This window comes from Labeo rohita, chromosome 22 (assembly GCF_022985175.1).
Source record: "Labeo rohita strain BAU-BD-2019 chromosome 22, IGBB_LRoh.1.0, whole genome shotgun sequence".
Classification (NCBI taxonomy): Eukaryota; Metazoa; Chordata; class Actinopteri; order Cypriniformes; family Cyprinidae; genus Labeo; species Labeo rohita.
In genome coordinates, this window is record NC_066890.1 from 24,002,925 (window position 1) to 24,020,022 (window position 17,098).

At 36.3% G+C, this 17,098-nt stretch overlaps 2 protein-coding genes across 3 annotated transcripts; one reads left to right on the forward strand and one right to left on the reverse strand.

Moving 5' to 3' along the window:
• The first annotated feature begins 324 nt into the window (after positions 1–324).
• hmox2a (heme oxygenase 2a) lies at positions 325–5,404 on the forward strand. Of its 2 annotated transcripts, none has more exons than XM_051094524.1 (6): positions 325–411; positions 782–886; positions 2,668–2,785; positions 2,864–3,355; positions 3,777–3,900; positions 4,907–5,404. In XM_051094524.1, exons 2-6 carry the CDS (start codon positions 813–815, stop codon positions 5,032–5,034), a joined length of 936 nt encoding a protein of 311 aa, XP_050950481.1. In that variant the 5' UTR covers positions 325–411; positions 782–812; the 3' UTR covers positions 5,035–5,404. The 2 variants fall into 2 exon arrangements, with proteins under 2 accessions (XP_050950481.1, XP_050950482.1); XM_051094525.1 differs by having other exon boundaries at positions 332–411; positions 779–886.
• A 1,349-nt stretch (positions 5,405–6,753) lies between these two features.
• On the reverse strand, positions 6,754–15,018 carry LOC127153467 (uncharacterized). The gene is made up of 6 exons (XM_051094522.1): positions 14,897–15,018; positions 13,565–13,760; positions 13,363–13,468; positions 12,915–13,165; positions 12,615–12,826; positions 6,754–8,955 (listed from the first exon to the last, which is right to left on the reverse strand). Exons 2-6 carry the CDS (start codon positions 13,746–13,748, stop codon positions 8,125–8,127), a joined length of 1,584 nt encoding a protein of 527 aa, XP_050950479.1. The 5' UTR covers positions 13,749–13,760; positions 14,897–15,018; the 3' UTR covers positions 6,754–8,124.
• Between the last annotated feature and the right edge of the window lie 2,080 nt (positions 15,019–17,098).

Genomic DNA, 17,098 nt, shown 5'->3' on the forward strand with positions numbered 1-17,098 from the left:
TTTGCATTCAATATAAAAAAAATTAACCAGATATTCAACAGATAATAGTTTTTCATAATTATATATATAATAGTGGATTTTCATAATAAAAAATAACATCTTTGAGGACGAAGGTATGGGTCACATTTGTAAGGCTAAAAACATAGGTGCTTAAATCAACCCATAATTTGTTGGTTACACCACAATCAAAAAATAAATGGGCAGCTGTTTCCTCAACAAAGCCACAAAACGAGCAAGACTCATCAATATCAGAATATTTAGAAATAGACTTAATGGGGAGCTGTCGAAGTTTTACGTGACATATAGCGCGTCATTCCACTTCCTGTTTGGAGGCGGGTCTAGTTCTGTAAACACTTAAACAACGTGATGTGAACTGCAACAGACTGCAGAACCTAAACACTGCAGATACAGGTAAAGTAACAGCGATCCTGTTTTACATAGATAACGAAAGCAAAGTCCTGTCGATATTTACTGCATACAAACTAATGTAAAAACGGTTATTTAGCTACATAAACGTAGGCTTAGTGTCTTAGACAAGTCAATGTCACGAGAGTGTTTGTTGTTGTTGGTCTCTCATGACTAATGTCACAATGGATACGAGTTGCGCAACGGAGACTAACACTAGAAAAACAATATGCTTTATTACTATTGACAGAACAGTGGTTATATATATATATATATATATATATATATATATATATATATATATTATATATATTTGGTCTTGGTTTATTGTGTGTTGACGTCTCATCTTCAACACTTGCTTTTATTTATCAAGCAGAGGAGAACCAGACATAAACAAAGACAAGTTCATGATGGCTGCAGACTCAGCAGTATCTAATGGAGGTGAAAACATCCTTACTGAGAGCGATGACGATATTCTCAGGTATCTTACAGTGTTATTAATAAATAACGTTAATAAATATATCTTAGGAAGCTATTGAGAATGCATCCTGGCATTGTCCTAACATGACAGACTTGTTATGATGTATGTTACAGTTAGTATTTTTGACAAAACGTATGTTTACTCACAAGGGATGAAGACTGTAATCCATTCAGAATGAAATGCAAGTACTACTTAATGCTGGATTGCACTACTCAACTTTTTAAAATGCTAGGCATCTTATGTCTGCTGACTTCATAAATGGTTACAGAGAAAAATCTAGCTGCAAGCAGCGATTACCGGGGGTTCAAGCACTTTAAGGCATTTAAGAACATATGAAAAAAGACATTACATATTATTTAGCAAGCTTGTAACCACATAAATCAATTATTTTAAAAAGCATTTTTGACAAATCCAGGTAATTTACCATAGAAATATTGTATTTTCAAACATTTGTGACAAAACTTTGCATGCTGTCACATGTGCTCACCAGGTTTGGTGAATTTTTGAGCTTTCATTTAGGCTTTATAGGTTTTTGGGTATATTTGGACAGGCCCCTTTTCTAAATGACCATGTTATAGCTTCCCAAAGGGTAAATTTCAATTTTTTTTGATAGTTATTGACCTAGAGAGTCCAGAGAATTGTACCGCAGTGTTTTTTATTTTCCAGATTGAGCGAAAAAGCTAGGGCTAGTTCTCAAAAGTAGGTTTTTCACATCTTCTCAAGCCTTTAAAAATGGTTTGACAGCAGTGGTTCTAGAGGCAAAGTTGTTCAAAACAAGGAGGTCATGATATGAACATCATGCGTATGTGGGAAAAACAGCACAATATACAATAGCATTTACGCCCTTGGAAAATGCGAAATTGCCCCCCGATTTCTTCCAGATTTCTCACAGACCTTTGGGGCCGTAAGTCAAACAGAGTTTTGTTCTGAACAACCTTTGTTAACCTTGTCTAATAGGTGCTCAAATTTCATCAGCCAATGGCAGCTGTATTTTTTTAGATACACAAATGTCCTTATAGACGCTTGTGGCACTTTGGACCAGAGTGTGCATATCGATTTTATAGTTATGGCCGTTTTTGTTTTTTCCCTCTTATAGCACCACCACGTGGCTAAGCTCCATGACTTTTTCCATGTGACCTCAGATTCAGCTCTTGCATATGCATTGTGAGTTTGGCAAAGATATCTCATTACATTCAAAAGTTGTAGCCATTTTAGTAAAGGTGGCACTGCCTCTTTTGAATGTTTTGGCATCCCTTTGCGACGGAGAGTCAAAAGTTCTCTCCAGAGATTCTCCTGAGCTGGTTTGGTTTCGATTGGGCGAAAAAACCTAGGACTAGTTCGCAAAAGTAGGTTTTTCAAAAAATGCGAAATACTTGAAAATTTAGGTCGGCATGAACCAAGGATTCCAACGACATGAGACACTTGAGCCTGCAATGAACGGTTAAGGAGTTATGAGCGAATCCGTACTTTTGATCGCTGTAGCGCCCCTGTCAGGCCGATTGGGGTGAGACTTGGTGATGTTGTAGACAGTGGGAGTACTACCATCCCGTCAAGTTTCAAGTCTTTACGACTTGCGGTTTGGTCTGTCCGATCAGTTTTATGTGGAGATTGCTGATCCTTGGCCATTTTCAGCGCTTGAACCCCTAAAAAACTGAGCAGCATATATTTCTACAATGCTATTAAAATGTAAAAATGTGGCCATTAAGTGACTCTACATCCAAGCCAATAGGTGGCAGTATAGAGCATGAACAGTTTTTATCTTTATAAATCTCTTTTTCAAGTCCTGATGACCTGTCAGAAGTGTTGACGACTGGAACCAAGGAGTCTCACGACAAAGCTGAGAACTCGCCATTTGTCAAGGACTTCCTGAGGGGCCGAATCAAACGAGAACTTTTTAAGGTTTGTTGACTGTTGTAGAGTTTGATAAAAGAGCCAATCTAGTTCTGACCTCCATTCTTTTGTCATTTTGTTTCCCAGCTTGGCACAGCTGCCCTGTACTATGTTTATTCTGCCATTGAGGAAGAGATTGAGAAGAACAAGGACCACCCCATGTTTGCCCCACTGTATTTCCCCTCTGAGCTTCACCGGCGAGACGCCTTGGCCAAAGACCTGGAGTATCTCTACGGTGAAGACTGGGAGAGCAAGATCTCCTGCTCGGCAGCCACGCAGCCCTACGTGGATCGCATTCACGTAGTGGGTCGTGATGACCCGGTTCTTTTGGTCGCACACGCTTGGACCCGCTACATGGGTGACCTATCAGGAGGGCAGATACTAAAGAAAGTGGCTCAGCGGGCTCTAAAACTGCCACCTACTGGTGAAGGAGTGAACTTCTACTATTTCGAGGGCATCCACAACCCGACAGCCTTCAAGAGGCTGTACCGCAGTCGGATGAATGAGCTGGAAGTGGATGCTGAGACCAAAAAGAAGCTGCTGGACGAAGCCAATCTGGCTTTTAAATATAATTTGGATGTAAGAGGATGATAAAATCTGGCTTTATTTTTTCATCCAGACCTTTTTAAGGAACAGTTCAGCCGTTAATGAAAATTTGCAAAAAACTTACTCATCATCAGGCTATCCAAGATGTAGATGAGTTTGTTTCTTCATCAGAACAGGTTTGGTGAAATTTAGCATTACATCACTTGCTCACCAATGGATCCTTTGTAGTGAATGGGTGCCATCATTCACTGCAGAGGATCCATTGGTGAGCAAGTGATGAAATGCTACATTTCTCCAAATCTGATCTGATGAAGAAACAACACACTTATCTTCATTTTGGATGTCCTGACGGTCAGTACATTTTCAGCCAATCTCCATTTTTGAGAGAACTATTTCTTTAAGTTATGTGGTGTAAGTTTATGTACGTAAAACATGTTCTTTGCTTTTCCATCAGGTATTCACAGAATTGCAGGAGATTGGGAAAGACATAAAAGAGGAAGTGCAGGACATTGGCTTCCATGGACATGGGGACATGGGTGGAGACATCAGTAAATGTCCCTATTATGCTGCCAAAATGGGTGAGAAAGTTATTAGCGACAGTGTATTTCTGAATATACTGTTTAAGTTAGAAGTTTACATACACCTTGCAGAATCTGCAAAATGTAAATTTTTTTTACTATAATAAGAGGGATCATACAAATTGTTTTTTTTTTTTTTTTTACTACTACTGACCTAAATATTTCACATAAAAGACGTTTACATATAGTCCACAAGAGAAAATAATAGCTGAATTTATAAAAATGACCTTGTTCAAAAGTTTACATACCCTTGATTCTTAATACTATGTTGTTACCTGAATGATACACAGATGTGTTTTTTTTTTCAGTGATAGTTGTTCATGAGCCCCTTGTTTGACCTAAGCAATTAAACTGCCTGCTGTTCTTCAGAAAAATCCCACAAATTCTTTGGTTTTTCAGCATTTTTATGTATTTGAACCCTATCCAACAATGACTGTATGGTTTTGAGATCCATCTTTTCACACTGAGGACAAGGGAGGGACTCGTATGCAACTATTACAGAAGGTTCAAATGCTCAATGATGCTTCAGAAGAAAAAAAAACAATGCATTAAGAGCTGAGGGTGAAAACTTTTGAACAGAACAAAGATGTGTACATTTTTCTTATTTTGCCTGAATATCATTTTTTTTTAATATAGAAGCTACGGAAGCTACGGAAGACAAATAAGTTACATTTACCCTGATCTTCAAATTCCAAAAGTTTTCACCCCCCAGCTCTTAATGCATCGTTTTTCCTTCTAGAGCATTAGTACGCGTTTGAGCCTTCTGTTTTAATTATATATAAGTTCCTTGAAGATGGATATCAAAATCATACAGTCATTGTTGGAAAGGAACCAAATACATAAAAATGCTAAAAAAAAACAAAAACAAAGAATTTGTGGGACCTGAAGGATTTTTGAGTTTGCAAGGTGTATGTAAACTTTTGACCTCAACTGTATAGGTTTACATAATGTACATTTAAAAAGTTTTGTTGTGATTACTTAACTGCTTCCCTCATTTTTTGTCTAGCGGTGAGTGGAAACACGACTTACGTATGTAATTTTGCCAAGATGCTGCTTCGACAATCTACCGTACAGGTGATTCTGGCCACATGGGTTGCTGCTGTCGCTGGATTGGCTGCTTGGTACCTCATGTGATCACCTTTACCCGAGTCAACCAATCAGAAATGAAAAAAAGGAACAGCTGAGCTTTACAGTGGAAATCACAGGGTCATTTTATGAAAATATTGCTGCCGATCATATAAATATGTAAAGGCACTGACTGGACTTTGAATCCATGCCACGTGTTTGTATTAAATACATTGCTTTTGGATGATTTGTGACATTGTTTATCTTGTTTTCATTCTTCAGTCAGGCGTGTAAGCACACTTTCAAGGGCATGCTAGAAGACACTGGAGCTGATTAAAAGTAACTTAATGCAAGACCTGTATCTTTGAGCATTTGTGATTGCAGTTGCGCACTGTAATACACATTTTCATTGAAAATATATTAAATATATTGTCTTCAACTTAGTGTTTCACTCAATATTAAATTATATTTGTGTCAATACAAATGAACATATCTAGAATTATAGATGCCGTTATAACAATTTACAAACTCATCTTAATGGGAAAAAAATAAAAAGAAATCTGCCCTACAACTGCAAAACACAGTAGCTACACCAACAACAAAATGTGATACAAAGTAAATATTATTCTAATAGAAAGTGTGATTTCAACTAATTATCTAGCTGTCTTTTAAAGATGATTTGTTACTTTAATGTATTTTTCATCCATTTTCTGACACTGTAAACATCTGTATAGATCACTGAGGTATGAAATGTAGCCAAAAGTCGAGTGAAACCCTGACTTATATGGGCCATTCTACAGAACCGGTTCATAGTCAGAGTTAGAAATATCTTTTTCCCAACAAATTTTGTATGTATACAAATTGTATAATATTCAAGGTACACATTTCTAGTAATTGTGCAGTTAATTCTCATATTATATTTTAAAAAGTTTAGGAATATTTGTCCTCTCCCCAAAGTTGTCACTACCACTGACCTATTAAGGTGCGGTTTACATCTCTCTTGTAAATATATTTTTTTTTCTATTTTATCCAAAAGTTTTAACAAAAGTTTTTAATAACAATTACAATTTTAACGATATTTCAAGTGTGATTTATGAGATTTGTTGTATTTTGAATTAAAAAGTTGATCATTCTGATTTCAAACTTAAGGATTAATTCGTTTGAATATACACTGAACCAAACACTATCATAACATTTTAGTTGATAATTCAGTATACTTTATTTTTGACAAAACACCCCATGTTTCGGTCGTGACAGCACATTTTCGGTAGTGACAGTAATGCTTTAGTAGCGACCACATACTAAACCACTAAAATACTAAAAATTTGCATAACCATAATAAAATTTTATATATTTCCTCCAAATAAAGGATTATGTGCTCCCTTTTGTCACTACTGAAACAATGATGACATGTTTTGGTCATGACTGGTACAGTAGTGACAATTTTATGGGATAACACCCAATAAAAAAAAAAAAAAAGGATGTCGCTACCAAAACACCACCAAATGTTTCGGTCTTAAAAATGTTTGGGGATAAAACCCAAAAAAACAAAGATGTCACTAACAAAGCTTCACCAAATCTTTCAGTTGTGACTGTTATGGTAGTGACAATTTATGGGATAACACCCCAAAAACAACTAAGATGTAACTATCAAAACTCCACAGAATGTCTCGGTTGTGACTGTTTCCGTAGTGACAATTCTATGGGATAAAACCCCCAAAAAACAAAGATGTCACTACCGAAACACCACCAAATGTTTCGGTTGAGACTGTTTGGCAGTGACAGTTTTTTTTGGGATAACACCCAAAAAAAAAACAAAGATGCCACTATCGCAACTCCACCAAATGTTTGGGTCGTGAATGTTATGGTAGTGACAATTTTATGGGATAACACCAAAAGAAAAACGATGTCACTACCGAAACTCCACCAAATGTTTCAGTCATGACTGTTTCAGTAGTGACAATTTTATGGGATAATACCCCAAAAAACAAAGATGTCACTACCGAAACTTCACCAAATGTTTTGGCTGTGACTGTTTGGTAGTGACGATTTTTTGGGATAACACCCCCCAAAAAAAACAAAGATGTCACAACCTAAACTCCAACAAATGTTTCAGTCATGACTGTTCCGGTAGTGACAATTTTATGGGATAACACCCAAAACAAAAACAAAAAAAAACAAAGATGTCACTATCGAAACATTTGGTGGAGTTTCGGTAGTGACATCACCAAATGTTTCAGTCGTGACTGTTTCGGTAATGACAATTTAAGCGATAACACCAAAAAAAAAACAAGAAAAGTATAGGTTGAAAAGTATCTACAATTGTCACTACCGAAACATTTAGTGGAGTTTGGTGGAGTTACTGTTATGGTACTGACAATTTTATGGGATAAAACCCCCAAAAAACTAAGATATAACTATCGAAACGCCATCAAATGTTTCGGTCCTGACAATTGTAGATACTTTTCAACCTAGCTTGAAGATGCTAATCAGCACATGGTTAGCTAGCACAGTTCTGAACAGTTGTGCACATATAAAAACTAATTTTTTAGAATAACTCCCAAAAAAGTGTATTTAATTATAGAAAAATGGTTGTTAAATTCTTTTGAACATTTACCTTGATGATGGGGCCTATCTACTCAGCATGTAGCTATGAGAGAGTGTGACACATAAATGTTTCCTGATCATAAATATAGGAATATAGTTAAAATCAGTTTCAGCCAATGGACTAAAACAACGGTACTGACATGAAAACGCAGGACACTTTTTTTTCATAATTTACAAAAAAATATATAACAAATATTTTTTGAACTTCACTTTATTAAAAAAATATATCAATGCAAAATATATCAAAACAAAATGCAAAATTTATTCAATATTTTTAGAAGTTGAAATTTAGGGGTTAGGGTTCGGGACAGCCACCTCCAAATTGAAAGTACCCACTAAATGATGATTATATATGTATTAAGCTTACTGATATTTTAAATATGATTGTGGGATCTTAGTAAACATCTAAGATTTGAAAACTTTAATGTGTTTTTTGGTTGTGAGACAGTAGTTTGCACCAGTTTTGTAGAATGGCCCGTGTAGCCTCATGGTCTTATTTTACATTTAGCACACTGTGACAATGGCCACAGGGTTTATTTGCTACCGTTTGCTTTAGAGATACTCAGTCTTCCTGTGAATATCAGGTTCCAGACACTTTTTGCACTCTTCCGCATGCAGCTTCCTGAAGCTTATATTCATGTCTCTTATAGCTCTCCTATAGGTTTCATATGAACACGCGATGGCATTTTTGGCTTTAAAGTCTTTATACATCTTCACAACATTTACATTGCTTGGTAAATATCGTCTGCTTGAGGCATGTTCGCATTTACGGTCACTGACAGTTGGATTGAACGATTCAATGTGTTTGTGAATTGGCGACAGATCTATTTTATTGGCAGGTGGGTGTCGCCCTCTGCGGTCTTGAGGAGGAACAGCGCTGGACATGTTGCTTGTCACGCTGACAATCACACTGTCGTTTTTCGGGTGGTATCCCAATGTGGTTAGGTAGAAAGTTTTGCAAACGTCTTGAGGTTGTCCGAGGCTGTTATTTAGATGATACTTAAAAGTCTTATTGCGTCTGCTGGGACCTGCCGTTGTGAGACGGCTTGTCAATAACTGGGTAACTGAGTGAAATACAAAAGCCCATTTGTCGCTGTGTGACATTGCCCGATAGGAGTTGAATATCTCTTTTCTTCGAACATGCGGGATCTTCTTCGTACATTTCTTTCCACATGTAGGACCACAGGGTTTGCCCAACTTTGGCGTCCGTCGCTTTCCTATTTGTCCCGGACAGGGTTTTCCCATCTTTGGTGCCCGATGCTTTCCAGTTTGTACCGGACAGGGTTTTACCATCTTTGGTGCCTGTTGGTTTTCTATTTGCACTGTACAGGATTCTTCATCATTGTGTGCCATTTCATCTTCTCCACTCTCACTGTTTGTTTCCTGTTTAATAGAATAGACTTTGAAAGTGTCAAGCACCCACAATGCGATTTGTTATTCATTGATATGAACAGATTCAGATCTCACTGATTAATGCTGATATTAGCATCCAAGTAGAATAAATGATTAAAATAGTTTTTTTTTCAACCTTTTTTGTTACACTTTTTGTGTTTTAGATTAATTGCACATAGGGGTGGGCAATATGACCAAAATCTTATATCACAATATGGGTACGGTTTTTTATTTTAATGATATATATCATAATATAGCTATTTTTGCCTTAAATAATGTTTTTATGATTTTTTTTTATTTTTTTTATTTGTCATAGAAATTTCATAATTCTTGCCACCAGTGTCAATATCACCACAAAAAAAACAGGCTAAATTACTAACCTAATAACTAATATAGCTGCAAGCCGTGATTACCGGGATTCAAGCACTTTACGGCATTTAAACACCTATGAAAAAAGACATTATTTAGCAAATTTGTAAGCAACTAAATCAATGATTTAAACAAGGATTTTTTGCAAATCCAGGTAATTTACCATAGAAATATTCAGTTTTTTAATGGTTATGACTGTTCTAGCACAAGCTGTGGTTTGATCTCCTTAAAACTTTGCATGTATGTTTAGAATCACCTTTCACCAGGTTTTGTGAAGTTTTGAGTTTTTCTTAAGGCTTTATAGAATTTTGAGTAAATTCGGACAGGCCTCTTTTCTAAACAACACTGTTATTCCTTCCCAAAGGGTAAATTTCAACATTTGTTTGATAATTATTGACCTAGAGAGTCCAGAGAATTGTACTGCAATTTTTTTTCAGATTGAGCAAAAAACCTAGGATTAGTATGTAAAAGTAGTTTTTTTTTTTTCCAAAAAATCTTTTTCATCTTCTCAAATTGTTTTAGTTTTTTTTTCTTTTTTCATCTTCTCAGCCATTTAAAGGGTTACTCCACCCCAAAATGAAAATGTTGTCAATCACTTATCCCCATGTCGTTCCAAACCCATAAAAGCTTCGTTCATCTTCGGGACACAATTTAAGATATTTTGCATGAAAACCGGGAGGTTTGTGACTGTCCCACTGACTGCCAAGTAAATACCCCTGTCAAGGCGCAGAAAAGTATGAAAGACAACGTCAAAATAGTCCAGTGGTTCACCCATAATTTTACAGAGCTACGAGAATACTTTTTGTACACACACAGAAAAAAAAAAAAAAAAAAAAAAGACTTTATTCCACAATTCGTCTCCGAGGAGTCACCGTAGCTCAATTTTGGAGAGTATCCGCTGATCGCAAACTGCTTACACCATTCTGTGTCAGTTGCATCACACGGATACGCTGTTTTTGTTCGTAACAAAGCATAAATAAACATAGAAAACGTATCCGTGTGGTGTGGCTGACAGAACAGCTTCCAGCAGATATTCTCCAAAATGGCACTATGTGATGCGGAGGAGAGGAATTGTTGAATAAAGTCATTATTTTTGTTTTCTTCGCATACAAAAAGTACTCTTGTAGCTCTGTAAAATTATGGTTGAACAACTTATGGCAGGTGGACTATTTTGACGATGTCTTTCATACTTTTCTAGGTCTTGACAGGTGGTATTTACTTGGCAGTCAGTGGGACAGTCACAAACCTCACGGTTTTCATCCAAAACATCTTAAATTGTGTTCCGAAGACAAACAAAGCTTTTACGGGTTTGGAGCGACATTAGGGTATGTGATTCATGACAAAATGTTCATTTTGGGGTGGAGTAACCCTTTAACAAACAATTTGATTGACAGCAGTGGTTCTAGAGGCAAAGTTGTTCAGAATGAGAAGACCTATCATATGATATGAAAACCGCGCAATGTACAATAGTTTACATCTCGCCCCCCAGTGGCTGATTTCTTTCAAATTTCTCACAGACCTTTGGTGCTGTGAGTCAAACAAGCCCACTGAGTTTTGTTCCAATCAGCCCTCATTAACCTTGTCTAACAGGTGCTCAAACTTCATCAGCTAATGGTGGCCATGTTTTCCGAGATACACAAATGTTCTTATAGACATTTGTGGCACTTTGGACCAAGACTGTGCACAGCGATTTTCATGTTGATAGGACAAAATGTTTATGTTTTTTCCTCTAATAGCACCACCACGTGGCCAAGCTCCGCAATTTTTTTTCCTATGACCTCAGACTGACCTCAGATTGAGTTTAGCAGAGATATCTCATTCCTTTCAGGAGTTCTAGGCATTTTACTAAAACTGGCCCTGCCCCATTCGAACGTTTTGAGTTTGACGGTGAGTCGAAAGTTCAACTTTTTTTTTTTTTTTTTTTTTATAATTACTGATATTGTGTCTCCAGAGAATCTTCCTGCACTGGTTTGGTTCAGATCGGGCAAAAAACCTAGGACCAGTTTGCAAAACGTAGGTTTCTGCAAAAATTTCAATCGAATCTGAGCCTGTGATCGATGGTTTAGGAGTTACGAGCGATTTCATACTTTTGATCACTGTAACGCCCCAGTCATGCCAATTGGGGTGATCCTTGGTGATGTTGTCGATGGTGTAAGTACTACCTTTCCTCCAATTTCAAGTCTCCACAACTTATGATTTATTCTACGGAATCAGTTTTACGTAGTGATTGCTGATCCTTGGCCACTCTAACAATTACAATAGAGTTTCAGTGCTACGTGCTTGAACCCCTAAAAAACTCAAGCTCACTGAAGACAAGTAAACAGTCAGCAATGGGCCTTTTTCACGGTCCGCGGTCGAAAACCGTGAATAATAAACACCTGGTAAACCTGTTTTACACAACAGCTCGATGCTTCCGGTTTCCGAACACGGTCCGTTAAAAAAGCCTATTAAATAAGAATAGGAAATGAATTACAAGCAAAAGGACAAAACCTGTAGAATGAATAAATACGAATCTGAGATAGAGACGACAGTTCAAAATCTCTACTGGCTGACAAATTTCTACCAGTTAATTGTGTTTACTGGTATATCACCCACCCCTAATCACATACACCATTTAAAGAGATAGTTCACCCAAAACTGAAAATTCTGTCATTAATTAACCCTCATGTCGTTCCAAATTCTTAAGAACCTTTGTTCATCTTCAAAACACAAATTAAGATATCTTTTAAGAAATGTGAGAGCTTTCTGACCCTCCATAGACAGCAACGCAACTGACACGTTCAATGCCCAGAAAGGTAGTAAGGACATTGTTAAAATAGTCCATGTGACATCAGTGGTTCAACTGTAATTTTATGAAACTACGAGAATACTTTGTGTGTGCAAAAACAAAAATAACGACTTTATTCAACAACTCTTCTCTCCCAAATTACCGTCTTTCTGCCATTTTTCACAGTACCATGATGCATACAAAGTATTCTCGTAACGTATAACTAGCTTCATAAAATTACGGCTGAACCACTGATGTCACATGAATTATTCTGTCTATGTTCTTGGTACCCTTCTGTCCCTTGAACACGTCAGTTGCGTTGCTGTCTATGCAGAGTCAGAAAGCTCTCCAATTTCATCCAAAATATCTTAACTTGTGCTCTGAAGATAAACTAAGGTCTTTGAAACGACATGACATTTTTGGGTGAACTATTCTTTTAATTATAACAGTAATTACAATTAGACTTGTAAGTGAGAACAGTAGGCAACTACGCATAACTGACACTGCTACCTACCACTTTTAGTATAGTTTCTGGACACGATCGAAGATCACTTTCCATGGAAGTTAACGACTTTAAATCTTCAATTAGAAACTGTTCTGGACTTGAATGGTCAGCCTCTGTGATCTCACGAACACTGTTTGCTTTGAGATCTTGCACCATTCTTATAATGTTCTTCTGCTGCTCCATAAGAATGTCTTGTTTAGTTAAGATTTCACGGAGAAGCGCTGAAACAAAAAAGAGGAATTACAAAGTTAATGAAATGAGCTTTGCACTAGCAATGTATAAATTATAGAAAACAGAAAAAAATCTTACATGCTATGAATGGGTCACAGCTTGAGAGGCTTTTTCTCTGGGCTCTGGGTGTTTCATGTTCGGAAGACTGTACAGTTGTGTCCTGTGGCCATGTCAATTCACTGTTATGTTCTGTGATGTCTTGTGATGCACTGGAAGAAGAACTTGCTTGCCACAGCTGCTGGGAAATCTGCTGAGGTGGCAGAGGTTTTTTTAGGAGTGTGGTAGCCTCCTCATCACTGTCATAATCACCCAGCAGGTGCCTGTTTCGCCTTTAGAGAAGACAAGAAATTTAACAGTTACTAAATTTGATGAAGCAAGGGTGGTGTGTTAAAATGAAGATACTATTCAGCAAAATATTCCCATTTTGCAGTTCAAAAAGAAACATGCATGCTAATTTGTTAAACTGCACATGATACTGTTAGACAGGTCTGTGTTAAAGAATTACATACAGTACATACAATCTTACTTTATTTGTCGTTTTGGTGGCCTCGTGGAGTCAGGCTCGGCCTCTGACTGGAGATCGGCCTGCTGTTCTGCAAGAGGCAGCTTCTGGCATGCTTCACTATAATTATCTGTAAAAGCCAGAATTCAAAAATCAGAACAATCCAAAAAGTTGTATTTAAGCTTTTTAATTAAACAGAATGTGTACAGAAAGGATTTAAACATACTTGCAGTATACAAAATTTTTACTTTATATGCAGACCAAAACTCCTGGGGTTGCTCCAAACGCTTGGCAGCCCTCTGAATTTCTTCATCCTTGTATGGAGGCCATAAACACACACCATTCTTCACCCAGATTGCAGGTACAACCTCCACTTCTTCAGTGTCAACAAAGCAGACAATGTGGTACATGATTTCTGCAAGCTAAACACAAATGTGGATAAACAACTTGTTTTTAAAAAGATAATATAAAGGCAAATACATCAAATCAATTATGACAATTATGACAACTCTTAAATGTCATACTTGCGTAAATAGTGTTAAAGCGCATCTTAAAATTTCCAATTACAATTCTGGGGAAAAGAAAAGTAATAGAAAACACACAAACAAACAAACAAACAAACACACACACGTTTGTTTTTGTGAATTGTGGGGACTTTCCATAAACTTCTATAGTTTTTATACTGACCAAACAATATTGTCTATCCCCTAACCCTAAACCTACCCCTTACAGAAAACATGTCTGCATCGTTACATTTTCAGATAAACACCATTTACTGTTTTTAATATTTTTTTAACATTGTAGGGACCGCAGGCCGCCACAATTTAATTTTAGGTTTTACTATCCTTGTGGGGACATTTGGTCCCCACAATGTAGCAAAAACAAGTACACACACACACACACACACACACACACACACACACATATGTTGTGTTTCCATGTTTTATGGGGACATTCCATAGTTATAATGGTTTTTATACTGTACAAACCCTATTTTCTATCGCCCCAAAACCTAAACCTAGCCCTCACAGGAGACTGTGCAAAAAATACTCATTCTGCATGATTTATAAGCCTGTTTTCTCATGGGGACCTCACAAATGTGAAAATTTACTGGTATTACTATCCTTGTGGGGACATTTGGTCCCCACAATGTAGCAAAAACAAGTACACACACAGACTTAATTTTAAATGCAGAAGGGGAAAAACAGATCATAAGCTACCTAAATCTACCTAAAATTGCCAACACTAAAACTTGCTTCAACGCCATCTTTGTTTGGCCTCCTTCCATCCTGAGAATTAACAATTTTTTCCAAATATTCAAACATCTTATTGACTCTTTTAAACAGCCCTTTTTTTGCATGTTACTTAGTTCACTATAAGCCCATAGGTTTTGCATTATGCACTGTCTAATAATTCTAGCAACGCTAACATACGACAACTAAAATCCAGTCAGAGGAATGAATTGTACATGAACACAAAGCAAATCAAGTAACGCGCTGTAGAACAACGGGTGAAAAAATACGTGTTAGTTGAGATTTCACAAAAAATGTTAACTTGCCTTGAAATATTACAGCTCGAACACGCAAAACCAAGACTTGTCGAAGTGTTGTGCGGGTTGTTTACGATGTTGGATTCGTGAGAGAAGCGTTCAGCTGGTTTTTCTGCGGGTTGCTAAGCAACTAAATATGTCGATGGCGCCACCTGCAGTACTGGAGTATGGGAATTACGCCTATATGGGCTATAACAGGTTCAAAGCCAGAGTTGGAAACGTCTTGGGAAAATGTCTTTTTCCACAAATTTTGTATGTATGCAACATTTTATAATATCCAAGGTACACGTTTCTAGTAATTGTGCAGTTAATTCGCGTATTGAATTTACAGGAAGTTTTGTAATATTTGTCCTCTCGTCAAATTTGTCACTACAGAAACTCAGTAATATAATGAGAAGGGTTTTAATGACCTATTAAGATTTTGCTTACATCTAAACATCGATTTTTTTTTTTCTATTTTATTAAAAAATTGTCAGAGGTAAATCCAAAACAATTACAATTTTAACAATATTTCAAGTGTAATTTATGAGATTTGACGTATCCAATTTTCTTTGTAAAAAGCTGATCACACTGATTTCAAACTTACGGATTCATTCGTTTGATTCTACATTGAACCATCGAACATAATCATAACATCTTAGCTGATAATTCAGTATACTTTATTTTTGACAAAACATCTGTTTTAGTCGTGACAGCACATTTTCGGTAGTAACAGTAATGTTTTTGTAGCAACCACTTACTAAAACACTACTAAAACACAGTAAAATGCTACAACATGTGCATAACTGTACTAAAATGTAATTTATTTCCCCCAGATAAAGTATTATGTGTTCCCTTTTGCCACGTTTCAGACGTGACTGTTACAACAGTGATAATTTCATGAGATAACAATAATTTGTTATTTAAAAAAACAAAAACAAAAAACAATAATGACACTACGGAAACGTTACCAAATATTTTGGTGATAGCACATGTACATCTGAGACGTCTATTTGACGTCTGCATTTACATCTGCAAGATGTATTTTTTTACATAGTTTGCTCATCTGCAATACGTCTCTAGGACGTTTCCTATCAGATGTCAAATAGACGTCTATTAGATGTCTTTAAGATGTTCATGATTTAGAATGTATGTAAAACTGACATCTTACAGGCGTCTGTCAGATGTTCGTAGACAGCTGATGCTTTCCAGATCAAGACATCTTGCAGACGTACATGTGCTATCTGGATAGTGACAATTTTAGATACTTTTGAAGGTAGCTTAAAGATGCTAATCAGCACATGGTTAGCTAGCACATTTCTGAACAGTTGTACACATATAAAAACTAAATGTTATAGAAAAACTCCCCAAAAACTGTTTAATTATAGAAAAATGTTGGTAAAATAGTTTGGTAGTGACATTCTTTGAAGTTTCACATAGATTTATGAACACATTTACCTCAAAATGATGGGGCGTATCTACACACACCTTGTAACTATGAGAAAGAGTGACGCATGAATATTTCCTGATCATCAGTGTTGGGGGTAACGCATTACAAGTAACGCGAGTTACGTAATAATATTACTTTTTTCAAGTAACTAGTAAAGTAACGCATTACTTTTGAATTTCTAAAAAAATATCTGAGTTACTTTTTTCCCCATTTATTGATTGACAAGTCTCCTGTCAGGAAACTGGGAGTAAACATGATGTTACTGTATTTTAGACTGAATGTGAACATGCTTTAATTCATCTCACCCACAAAAAACACATTCAGTATTCCTCAAAATAAATAAAAACAGTGAAATGCAAACTCAGAATATGATGCAAACCTCAAATAATTAAATATGTTAAATAAAACAAATATCCTTTATGTATTTAATCTCATTTTATTAACCAGTGTCTTTGCTGCTGACCTTCAATGATGCAATTCAACCATACTAATAAGCAAAAATTACTTTAGATAAACTAACATTTATGCTTTTTTATAACTGAAGAGTGATCTCCTGTATAAATGTACTTTTCTTTCAGCCTGAGGTGAATTCATCTCACTTTTGGTGTAAAGGGGCTTTTACATTAGAATTGTTTTATATTAAAAACAAAGAAGCAAGCCCTGCCCAGATTTTAAAAATAACGTAATTAGTTACTTTTTCAGGAAGTAACGCAAAATTGTAATGCATTCCTTTTAAAAGTAACTTTCTTAAACATTGCTGATTATAAATGTAAGGGTGTAGT